This window comes from Aquarana catesbeiana, linkage group LG02 (assembly GCF_042186555.1).
Source record: "Aquarana catesbeiana isolate 2022-GZ linkage group LG02, ASM4218655v1, whole genome shotgun sequence".
NCBI classification, from domain to species: domain Eukaryota; kingdom Metazoa; phylum Chordata; class Amphibia; order Anura; family Ranidae; genus Aquarana; species Aquarana catesbeiana.
This window is the reverse complement of record NC_133325.1, coordinates 797,307,224-797,319,774: the sequence shown is the minus strand read 5'-3', so window position 1 is coordinate 797,319,774 and position 12,551 is coordinate 797,307,224. Positions and strand designations below refer to the sequence as shown.

General features: G+C 47.3%; 1 protein-coding gene across 1 annotated transcript in view; it reads right to left on the bottom strand.

Annotated features, from left to right (window-relative positions):
• Window positions 1-12,551, bottom strand: part of POLQ (DNA polymerase theta) — a 117,974-nt gene that overhangs the window by 27,579 nt on the left and 77,844 nt on the right. The window contains 2 exon segments of the mRNA XM_073617496.1: window positions 3,792-3,985; window positions 5,748-5,891. Coding sequence (XP_073473597.1) covers window positions 3,792-3,985; window positions 5,748-5,891 — 338 coding nt within the window.

Below are 12,551 nucleotides of genomic sequence, written 5' to 3'. Positions count from 1 at the left end.
AGGTATGGGGGGGGGGGGGGGGGGGCATCCCATAGATCCTCTTTCAAAAGAGAAGCAAGCAGCTTTCAGGTAAATGTGATAATTGGAAATGTGTCATTTCCCAACATGCAGTCATTTCCCTTTAACACTCAGCAGATCAGATTCACACCTATCTAATAAAACAACTTTAAATGTCTGCAGATCGCCTTCAACATGAAGCAGCCGCAGCAGGCGGTCTAGAAAACCAGCGGTGACCTTTCCTGATGAGCTCCAGGGGGGATCCCGCTGCAGATAAAGACTTTGCTAAACTTTGCCAGTAAAGCCGCTCAATTCCCAGAGCAACACGACGCCTCATCTGCTGCAATTAGTGAGATTTTTCTACAAAGTTCCAGCAACCTCTCTTACCCAGAGAGACGCCAAAAGGAGACGGAGACATCTTACAGGGAAAACTTTGCTGTGGTCCCCAACGGCCGGGGCTCTTTAGATCTGTAAATGCGACGCATTAACAGCCCCCTGAGGTGGGGAGGGGATGCAGAGAGGGAAAAACAGCAGGTCTGCTGACCGGATGCTCAGAATTGTTTGACTTCTGTGACAACCAATCATATTTCAGCTTAAGAAAAAAACTTAAAGTGGTATTAAAGGTTTGGCTTAAAAAAAAAAAAAAAAAAAAACATGTTATACTTACCTGCTCTGTGTAATGGTTTTCCTCCCCTTCTCTGGTCCCCTACGGATGTATTAGGGGCTGCTGTGGGTGGACTTTGAATGTATGTAGAGAGGAGAAGACTTCAGATAAATAGGTACAACTTATGTAGGAGGATTTGTTTCATCCCTGTGTATCACCTAAGACCAGTCACTTCACTGGTTATATGGAAGGGTTTACAAGCACTTTAAAGCAGAACTAAACCTTCCTGTCTTTTACAACCAAGGAAGCTGCCATCTTAGCCTCTGTTTGATCTTCAGTTGCCATGGTGCTGCACATGTGGATCAGTTATGATAGCAGCAGTTTGATGGCTTGACGGTTTGGTTGAGACCAAAAACAACTGTGATAGTTTTCATTCATGGAATGTCTTGAATGTAACAGTTAAATTGATGGGTTTAGTGTCGCTGTAACCCTTTGCACTAAATTGAGTGTCTTTAAAGTGATTGTAAAGTCTTGTTAAAAAAAAAAAATAACAAACATGTTATACTTACCTGCTCTGTGCAGTTGGATTTGCACAGAGCAACCCAGATCCTCCTCTTCTCTGGTCCCTTCCTCCTGTTGAGTGCCCCCACAGTCAGCAGATTTCTATGGGGGCACCCGAGCCGAGTCACAGCTCCGCGTATCCATTTAGACACAGAGCTCCGGCCCCGCCTCCTCTTTCTCCTGATTGGCTGACTTTGATTGACAGCTGCAGGAGCCAATGGTGCTGCTGTGGTGTCTCAACCAATCAGGAGGAGGAGTGTCCCAGATGGCTTAGACATTCGTGGACATCGCTAGAGAGAGATGGGGCTCAGGTAAGTATTGGGGGGGTGCTACACACAGAAGGTTTTTAATCTTAATGCATAGAATGCACCTTCTGCCTTTACAACTCCTTTATCTGTGGGCCTATGTTATTAGATGCTGTTATGTGCAATAAGGTGACGGGAAACAGCTTTAATTATCAGTCGGTCGGCAAGGCTAACATGGTCCATGATTAGAGGACAGAGGACAGAATTAAAATTAGATTTGGGAAACTTAACCTTAATAAATCACCGGGATCAGATGGCTTGCACCCGAGTGTACTTGGGGAACTCAATCAAGTAATTGCCAGACCATTGTTCCTAATTTTTACTCACAGTCTACTGACTGGAATGGTACCAGCTGATTGGAGAAAAGCCAATGTAGCACCAATATTTAAAAAGGGCACAAAATACATCCCTGGGAATTACAGACCAGTTAGCCTAACATCAATAGTATGTAAATTCTTTGAGGGGATGATAAGGGACTATATACAAGATTTTAGTAATGAGATCGGTATCATTAGCAGTAATCAGCATGGATTCATGAAGAATCGTTCTTGCCAAACCAATCTATTAACCTTCTATGAGGAGGTGAGTTGCCATCTAGATAAAGGAAGGCCCGTAGACGTGGTGTATCTGGATTTTGCAAAAGCATTTGACACAGTTCCCCATAAACGTCCGTTGGCATGGACCATAGGGTGAGTACATGGATTGAAAACTGGCTACAAGGGCGAGTTCAGAGGGTGGTGATAAATGGGGAGTACTCAGAATGGTCAGGGGTGGGTAGTGGGGTCCCCCAGGGTTCTGTGCTGGGACCAATCCTATTTAATTTGTTCATAAACGACCTGGAGGATGGGATAAACAGTTCAATCTCTGTATTTGCGGACGATGCTAAGCTAAGCAGGGCAATAACTTCTCTGCAGGATGTGGAAACCTTGCAAGAAGGTCTGAACAAATTAATGGGGTGGCAATTACATGGTTTAAATGTAGAAAAATGTAAAATAATGCATTTGGGTGGCAAAAATAAGAATCCAATCTATAGACTGGGGGGAGAACCTCTGGGGGGAATCTAGGATGGAAAAGGACCTGGGGGTCCTAGTAGATGATAGGCTCAGCAATGGCATGCAATACCAAGCTGATGCTAACAAAGCAAACAGAATATTGGCATTAAAAAGGGGATCAACTCCAGAGAGATAAAACGATAATTCTCCCGCTCTACAAGACTCTGGTCCAGCTGCACCTGGAGTATGCTGTCCAGTTCTGGGCACCAGTCCTCAGGAAGGATGTACTGGAAATGGAGCGAGTACAAAAAAGGGCAACAAAGCTAATAAAGGGTCTGGAGGATCTTAGTTATGAGGAAAGGTTGCGAGCACTGAACTTATTCTCTCTGGAGAAGAGACGCTTGAGAGGGAATATGATTTCAATATACAAATACCGGACTGGTGACCCCACAATAGGGAGAAAACTTTTTTGCGGAAGAGAGTTTAACAAGACACGTGGCCACTCATTAAAATTAGAAGAAAAGAGGTTTACCTTAAACTACGTAGAGGGTTCTTTACTGTAAGAGCGGCAAGGATGTGGAATTCCCTTCCACAGGCGGTGGTCTCAGCGGGGAGCATCAATAGAAACTATTAGATAAGCACCTGAACAACCGCAACATACTGGGATATACAATGTAATACTGACATATAATCACACACATAGGTTGGACTTGATGGACTTGTGACTTTTTTCAACCTCACCTACTATGTAACTATGTAAGGCAGTGGTGGTCGGAGGTGAAATGGCCGACTTCCAGATTCAGAGTTTGTGGTTAGTTTATGCCAAGTGGGGTTTATTTGTAAAGCTGATCCCCAGGTTTCCTCCTCCTGCCATCCAATCACCCCCCGAGCTGATCGCTACCCATGCAAAAAATAAACTTTGCATTCATCTAATGCTGCAATCAAGTGGCACTTTAGTCCACAGTCTTCTCTCATCTTCTGTTGCAGAAGACGGGGTCCTACTTCAGGAGTCCAGTACATGGTCTGGAGTGTCCGGACATGGACACTCCCTATTGCTTTACCAGTGGCCAGGTCCTCTCAGGATCCAGATGAGGGATCTACAGGAGGTGACAAGTGGAATGACTGGGACCATCTGCATCTGGATTGGCGGTCCCCTGCACCAGGAAGCAGCACTGACAAGGGGGTCAGGCAGCAGACTTAGGGGACAAGGTAAAAAAAAAAAAAAAAGTGCAGGATGGGGTATAGGAGGAGTGTCGGGGGGGGGGTTAATAAGGTTAATAATTGCCCAGAGATGAGCTTTAAGTTTCATGTACAGAGAGAGGAGGCAGCTACCTTCGGGTCCTGGAAGTGTCCTGTGACGGAGGCACGGCAGCCCAGGACGAGGGCCTTGTATTGCTCGATGAAGTTATACATGATGACCGTTCTTTGAGCTTCTTTCTGCTCCAGTGTGGACTGAACGTGCCAGAGCCGGTCCTTCACAGAGAGGTTCTGATCCAGGGGAGGAGGAGCCAGGCTGGCGCTAATGTCTACAAAGAGAGAAAACCCAAACCAGAATATCACAACAACAAGAGTACAACATCTTCATCATGTAGACAGGTCTATGACACACTAGAGGTCCTATTTCGGCAACTTGCCAAGAATGCGATCACTAGAGAGGATAAAAGGGACAACTCGCCTGTTTCTACAACAGCTCCCCCTCGCTGGCTACAATGCTACCTCTCCCAGCATTGGGGGGGGGGGTTGGGTTGGCGACACTTTCCTGTCTTGGCCAATAAGGGAGCAATGCTGTAATAATGGGTGAGTTGTATCTTTGCGTTTGCTAGAGATTCTGATGTTGGCGAGTTGCTGCCAGGGACAAGGACCACTGGTGTCACCGGCTATAAGACTGTGATCCTAAAGGGAAGATATTTCTCTGTACACAACCATCTTCCAGTCAGGGATCCTATTAAACAAACTCAATCTGAAGTGGAATGTATACATACAGATGATATAGAAAAGAATCAACCCCCCCCCCCCTTTAAAAGTGTGTGTGTGTGTGTGTGTGTGTGTGTGGGGGGGGATCACATTTTGTTGCTTTGCAGCCTGAAAGACAGGCACAGTGTCTTATCCAGCTGTATTAAGTGAAATTTATAACATCCAAGTAAAAAATGTAACACCAACAAATCAGAAAAAAAAAAAATTAAAAAACAGAATCACTGAGTTGGAAAAAGGATCACCCCTCTCCTACAAATGACTTGTAAACTCAATCAGGTATAGATAAATCACCTTCTCAATGGCACACAAAGCCATTTAACTGCGATCAGCTGTGGTTATTTTGATTAACTCAGCATAAAAAGAGCTTTCCTGGAGCATTTCAGTCCCTGGTAGTGCAACTGAAGCAAACAATCAACTACAGGTGGCAAGGCACCGTCACCGAACTCTCCGGGATAAAGTTGTGGACAGGCACAAGTCAGGGGATGGATACAAAGGCTTTATCAATGCCTAGAAGCACAGTGAAGTCTATTACTAAGAAGTGTCTCCTATAGACGTCGCAGCACCCTGCCTTAAGCATTATTTAAAAGTACACATCCTCAGCATCCCTTTAGACGTTTATAACTGCTGGTTATAGAGAGTTGCAGACTTTAGCTGTACAATCTGACAAACAGATACTTGATGACACTCTAATAGAGGGCAGTGTGGATGAAGGTCTTTTTTTTAATAGACATTCAGTGACTACATGTATCCTATTCTGAGACATAGCGCAAACATGAGATTTGGACTCCTGTTGGGGAAAAAAAAAAAAAAAAAAACGACTGACTGAACCTCCTTGAAATCTTACCTCTGGACTAGGATTACAGTGCGGCTGTCCGGATTTTCTCAATTGCATGTGATTGATTGATCAACTTGGGTACAACCAGCCTGTTGGATTTTACATGCGATTATTGCTATTATAGCCGCTAGCAACGATCACTCCGCCGAGAGAACACAATGGCTCCATGGGAGAGATTCCCATTGTCAACACTGTCTGCGTTGATGGGGGAATGGAGTACTGGGAGGACACAATGGCTCCGCGGGAGGGATTCCCCTGTCAACATGGTCAGTGATAATGGGGGAATCAAGCAAATTTCTTTCCTGCAACCCGTGGTTGCAGGAAAGAATTTTGCTCCGTTTATGGCTGGCCTAAGAGTAATAGTCAACCTATAGTACTCTGCTAATACATCTTCAATAAACATGAATAGCGTATGATAACACTGAACCAGTAAGGATGCAGGAATCCCGACAATTACCAAGACAACTCCAGTGGCTCACCTGACTGATCCTGCTCTCGCTGTAAGGACAGGTAATAAGCATCTTTCCCTCCCCAACACACAGCCACACCGACCAGCAGGACGTCACCCCAGCCCTGGATGGGTAGGCCGTCTTCCTTGGCTGGTATCTGCCTCGATGACTGAGCTGGGAGAACAAAAAACAGAAATAATGAGAGTGTGTACGGGTATTATAGTCACAGCAGGGAAAGCAATGCAGCCATTGTACAGCAGTCACCTTAAAGTAGGGCTAAAGGCTCCGGTATGACACTCTATACAAGCCCAAAACCTAGTAACTATGATGTACAAATAACATAAAAGTACTCAAAAACTTCCTTTACTTCCCCTTCCGCCTTCATTTGTATCTCACAATTTCCCTCTCAGACACTGCAGCTCACAGTGGGGGAGGGTTTCAGCCGTGGTGTCAATCCTATAAAACAGTGGTCAGGACTAGGTGTGGACAGGTTATGGTTGACAAGCTACAGACTTGTGAAATCAGCGATGACAATGCTATTAGAAACGCCCCCTGCTTTTTTTTTCGCAGCACAAGCAGACACGGCCTATTGAAAGTGGCAACTCTGCTCTGAATTTAGGAGCGGTGCAGCATAGTTTGCACACCGTCACAGGAAGCTGCATTGGATGGACTTCACCATCAGGATCAACAGGTATTTGTGGGACCTTAGAGTGGACCTTCAGTCATTTTTTTCATCTTTCCATCTACTAAATCTTCTGCCCTCGTTGTTTTAAAATTTGGATAGTAAAATTATTTTTTTTCTGCCAGTAAATCCCTTATGCAGCCCACTTCCTGTTTCTTGTCTGGTCATTATCCTAGGCTTATGACATCATGCACAGCTCTCTCTCTCACTCTCCTGAGAGTTTGTCAGGAATGGAGGGGGGGGGGGGTTGAGTCATAAGAGGGCCAATGAGAGCTGCAGAGCTGGAGGGGGGGGGTGCCTCTATGTGTCTGTGTAAATCCAGGAAGTGAACAGGCAGCAGCTTCAGCTGCCCACAGTTAAAATGGCTGCAGCCAGACTCGGTAGAGGGAGATTTCTGCAACATATTTGGCAAGTACAGAATCACAGTATATATAAAATAATATGCAAAGTGGTTGGAGGGAAGCTTCAGAATGGCAAAGATGTTTTTATTAAAAATTATGTGAGCAGACTGCAGTTCCTCTTTAAAAGCCAGGGGATGCATTCCCGAGATTCACCAGTAAAGGGGGTGCAGGCTACTGTTGAAGTGGGTGCAGGCTACCGGTAAAGGGGGTGCAGGCTACCGGTAAAGGGGGTGCAGGCTACCGGTAAAGGGGGTGCAGGCTACCGGTAAAGGGGGTGCAGGCTACCGCTAAAGGGGGTGCAGGCTACCGGTAAAGGGGGTGCAGGCTACCGGTAAAGGGGGTGCAGGCTACCGGTAATGGGGGTGCAGGCTACCGGTAGAGGGGGTGCAGGCTACCGGTTGAGGGGGTGCAGGCTACCGGTAAAGCGGGTGCAGGCTACCGGTAGAGGGGGTGCAGGCTACTAGTAAAGGGGGTGCAGGCTACCGGTAAAGGGGGTGCAGGCTACCGGTAAAGGGGGTGCAGGCTACCGGTAATGGGGGTGCAGGCTACCGGTAGAGGGGGTGCAGGCTACCGGTTGAGGGGGTGCAGGCTACCGGTAAAGCGGGTGCAGGCTACCGGTAGAGGGGGTGCAGGCTACTGGTAAAGGAGGTGCAGGCTACTAGTAAAGGGGGTGCAGGCTACCGGTAAAGGGGGTGCAGGCTACCGGTAAAGGGGGTGCAGGCTACCGGTAAAGGGGGTGCAGGCTACCGGTAAAGGGGGTGCAGGCTGCCAACATGCCCACCCAGAGCTATGCATACACCAAGTAAAAGAGAGGCCGCTCTCCCGACCAGCCATAATAGCATAGGAATCGGGGTTGGCTTCAGCTTGCAAGTCATCGCCAAAAGGCCACACCACCCTATGATTAAGCCCCGGGAGATGGGGCAAAAAGGGGGCGTGGCCTTTTGGTGGAGACTTGCAAGCTGAAGCCAATCTTGATTCCTATGCTATGATGGCTGGTCGAGAGAGCGGGTTTTTAGTGAGGTATTTGTGGGACTTTGCAGGAGGTCTAAGAGATGTACTTGAAATTATATTTTTTAAAGGGAGGTCATAGTTCTACTAACAGCAGCCTACACCTACTTTGGCAACATCACCCATCTCCGGCTCTGTGATGCAGAAGTGACTTATGAACAGGCGACAGCTCTAACACAGCCATTCTCAACCAGGGTTCCTCCAAAGGTTGCTAGGGGTTCCCTGAGCGTTGGCTGATGAACCCCTTATTTGATGATGACTACAGAGTTCAAGGTTCAGCGTCACTTAGCAAAACCAACAGCCTGACACCAAATATCTTTTTAGCTGTCTTTAAGGGTGGCATTCTGAGCACCACTTTAAGGGGGACATTCTTCCTATTGACCATCAATATCGGGAGCATTGTTCAGATTGAGCCCTGATTATTTGGTTTTAGTCAGGGTTCATCGAGATCTGAAAATTTTTGGGGTTCCTCTAGTATTAAAAAGGTTGAGAAAGCCTGCTCTTAACACATACTGACTTTTTTCGAATGTCAGCAACTGCATAGGATTTTGGGGTTGGGACACCAGTAGTACACTGAGGGGACAAGCAGAGATCTGATTGTAAGGGCCCTTTCACACTGGGGTGGGGGGCGGCGTCGGCGTTAAAACGCCGCTATTATTAGCGGCGTTTTACCGTTGGTATTCGGCCGCTAGCGGGGCGGTTTTACCCCTCGCTAGCTGCCGAGAAAGGGTTAAATACCACCGCAAAGTGCCTCTGCAGAGGCGCTTTGCCGGTGGTATACCCGCGCCGTCCCATTGATTTCAATGGGCAGGAGAGGTGAAGGAGCGGTATACACACCGCTCCTTCACCGCTCCGAAGATGCTGCTAGCAGGACTTTTTTTCCCGTCCTGCTAGCGCACCGCTCCAGTGTGAAAGCCCTCGGGGCTTTCACACTGGAATTAAGGCAGCGGCACTTTCGGGTCGGTTTGCAGGCGCTATTATTAGAGCAATAGCGCCTGCAAACCACCCCAGTGTGAAAGGGCTCTAAGAGCTGGAATACAGAAGCCGTGTTATTTTATCCCTACGCTAAGATCACGGCACGGATTTTGAGCTCAAGAGAGACTAAAAGCACATGGTGAACAAAAAATGTGAGAACAGCCAACCCAATGACCCGGCTATACACTTTATTAGCCACAAAATCTTCTTCCGTGCCCCTCTCTGATTTAGATTCACTATGTCACCGAGGCAGAAAGCTTGCCGTATACTACACAACCCGTACAATTTCTGTACAATCTGCTTTAGATTTGTCAAAGTTATGCAATATGAGGACCTACATCAACTTTCCATACACAAGTTTTTCTAATCAGGAAGGCCCTTGCACTACAGAATTGTTGATTGATCTAAAGGAGAGATTGTACATTCAGATTTTATAGCGTGTGGTCAGCTGACTTGTCCCCGACTGGTTGCTTAGTGGAATCACAATTACCAAGGCTTAGCACTGAAAGTGAAGAAAAATAGTATCTCAGTAACATTGAGCATCTTTATCAGAGAGGGGCACTAAAGAGGTCTTCCTTGTGAATTTAAGCAACAGAGGCCATCTTTTGGTGTCTATGCATAGACAAGACTTGGAAACTGACCCTACATTACACATTTTTTTTTTTTTTTTGGTGTGACAGATTTAAGTATGAATAAGGAGTATAGTATTGGTGCTCATTTACACTTGCTTCGACTTTAAAGTGGTTGTAAACCCTTTTGTCTTACTTTTACCTATAGGTAAGCCTAGAATAAGGCTTATCTATAGGTAGTGGAAGTATCTCCTAAACGTGCGCCGTTTAGGAGACATTTAACTTGTAGTGCGCCGATGTCGTCATCGGCGCATGCGCTGTGAAGAAACGGACCACCATGCCGTTTCTTCCCCCAGCGTGTGCCGTGACTGAAGGCTCCTGTGCGCACGCGCACGGGAGTGACGTCACGCGGCTCTGGCCAGTCGGCCCCCGGAAGGAAGAGGGGCGAAGATGGACGCGGCCTGCACAGGGGACAGTGTGGGCTTCGTTTGCAGGTAAGTTTCATATAATGGGCTAGTATGCGCTGCAAAAGAGGAAGTAAAACCCATCGGGGTTTACTTCCTCTTTAAAGTGTAAGTTGACCTTTACAGAACAATCTGTAAGGTGAACTTACACAGGACCCCCTACTTCACCCCCCCCGGAGCGTGGCGATATCCTGCTATGAGCCCTGGTATAGCCGCATCACCGGTCCGGGGCTTAGAAATCCCCTTGGGCTTTCTCTCCTCCCCCCCCCCCCCCGCTGACAGGATGGGCTACGCGGGTTCTGATTGGTTGGCGCCACCCATATGACGGCGCCAACCAATTAGAATGCTCCTAAACGTACCTCCTGACGGGGTACGTTTTGGAGATTAAGCTGCGGGGGATTTCTAAGCCCCGGACCGGTGACGTGGCTATACCAGGGCGGGATAATCGCCGCGCTCCAGGTCAGCAGGACTGGGGGAGGAGGGGGTCCTATGCAAGTTCACCTTACAGATTTTTCTGTAAAGGTGAACTTATCCTTTAACATACATTAAAGCGCCTACTGCTTCAACATGCTTTTTTTTTCATGTGTTTGTGATGCTTTTTTTGCTTTAACCACTTAAGGACCGAGCCCCTTTTTGAGATTTGTTGTTTACCAGTTAAAATCATTGCTAGAAAATTACTTAGAACCCCCAAACATTATATATATATTTTTTTCTACCCCCTAGAGAATGAAATGGCGGTTGTTGCAATACTTTATGTCACACCGTATTCCTGAAGCGGTCTCACAAGCGCATTTTTTTGGGGGGAAAAAAATACACTTTTTTTGAATAAAAAAATAAGACAACAGTAAAGTTAGCTAAATTTTTTTCGATATTGTGAAAGATGATGTTACGCCAAGTAAAATGGATACCCAACAAGTCATGCTTCGAAATTGCACCCGCTCGTGGAATGACGACAAACTTTGGCACTAAAAAATCTCCATTGGCAACGTTTAAAAATTTATTCAGGTTACCAGTTTTGAGTTGCAGAGGAGGTCTAGTGCTAGAACTATTGCTCTCGCTCTAACGATCGCGGCGATCACATGTGTGGTTGAACACGTTTTCATATGCGGGCGCGACTTGCGTATGCGTTCGCTCCTGCATGCAAGCTTTTACTGCTTTACCGCTAGCCATTTTTAAAAATACCGGGGTTATGGCAGTTAGCTGCTGCCATAACAACCTTATTTAGCGTCAAAGTACCGACGTATAACAACGGCGGCTGGTCCTTAAGTGGTTAATGAAGCTTGGCAAATGCCCTGTGTGTTGAGCCACTAGAACCCCAAGCTCAGTAGTACCCCTACTCAGCAGATCCCCAACTTATAAGTACCCTTGTTTAGCAGATCCCCAGCTTATTAGTACCCTCATTCAGCAGGTCCCCTGCGCAGTAGTACTAGCTCTGCTGATGATCCCAACGCAGTAGTAACCCCCAGCTCAGTAGTAATGCCTCAGCTCTGCTAATCCCCCCCACTTAGTAGTAACCCCCAGCTCTGCCGATTCCCCACTTAATAGTAACCCCCAGTTCTGCCGATTCCCCACTTAGTAGTAACCCCCAGCTCTGCCGATTCTCCACTTAGTAGTAACCCCCAGCTCTGCCGATTCTCCACTTAGTAGTAACCCCCAGCTCTGCCGATTCCCCACTTAGTAGTAACCCCCAGCTCTGCCGATTCCCCACTTAGTAGTAACCCCCAGCTCTGCCGATTCCCCACTTAGTAGTAACCCCCAGCTCTGCCGATTCCCCACTTAGTAGTAACCCCCAGCTCTGCCGATTCCCCACTTAGTAGTAACCCCCAGCTCTGCCGATTCCCCAATTAGTAGTAACCCCCAGCTCTGCTGATTCCCCACTTAGTAGTAACCCCCAGCTCTGCCGATTCCCCACTTAGTAGTAACCCCCAGCTCTGCCGATTCCCCCTTAGTAGTAACCCCCAGCTCTGCTGATTCCCCACTTAGTAGTAACCCCCAGCTCTGCCGATTCCCCACTTAGTAGTAACCCCCAGCTCTGCCGATTCCCCCTTAGTAGTAACCCCCAGCTCTGTCGATTCCCCACTTAGTAGAACCCCCCAGCTCTGCCGATTCCCCACTTAGTAGTAACCCCCAGCTCTGCTGATCCTCTGGTTTGCCAATCCTCCTCTCTCTCTGGTCCCCGCTCACCTCCCGCTATATTGCTTCCACACTGCTCATCACGTGTGACATCTGCTAGTTTCTCCTGCTCCGGTCCCCCAGCTCTGCTGATCCATCTTTGCTCTCTGGTCGCCACTCACCTTCTGCTATGGCTTTCCCATGTTGCACACCACGTGTGCCATTTGCTAAGTTTGCTCCGCTCCAGTCCGGACCACCCTCACCTTCCTGCTGCTCCACCCTGCCAACCAGATGTGACATCTGCACCAGACACTCCCAGAACATTGGCTGCCCAGTGCATCCAGGGATATTTCACACCAGCAATATCTTAAAAACAAAGTGAAGCTAACGCTTATCAAAAGCCCCTCAAAAACTTCATGTACTGTTAGCAAACGTTGTCATAGACTTCTATGGAGGCATTGGGGAAGCTTTGAAGCACCAAGAAAGTGACATGGGGTATAATTTTTGAAGGACAGCAAACAATGTGTGAACAGGACTGTAAGGTCACCATTTTATTTAGTGACAGGGGTTTTGATTGGCATTCAGAGTGTTTTAAAAAAAGCGTTTGTAATGCCACATTTTGA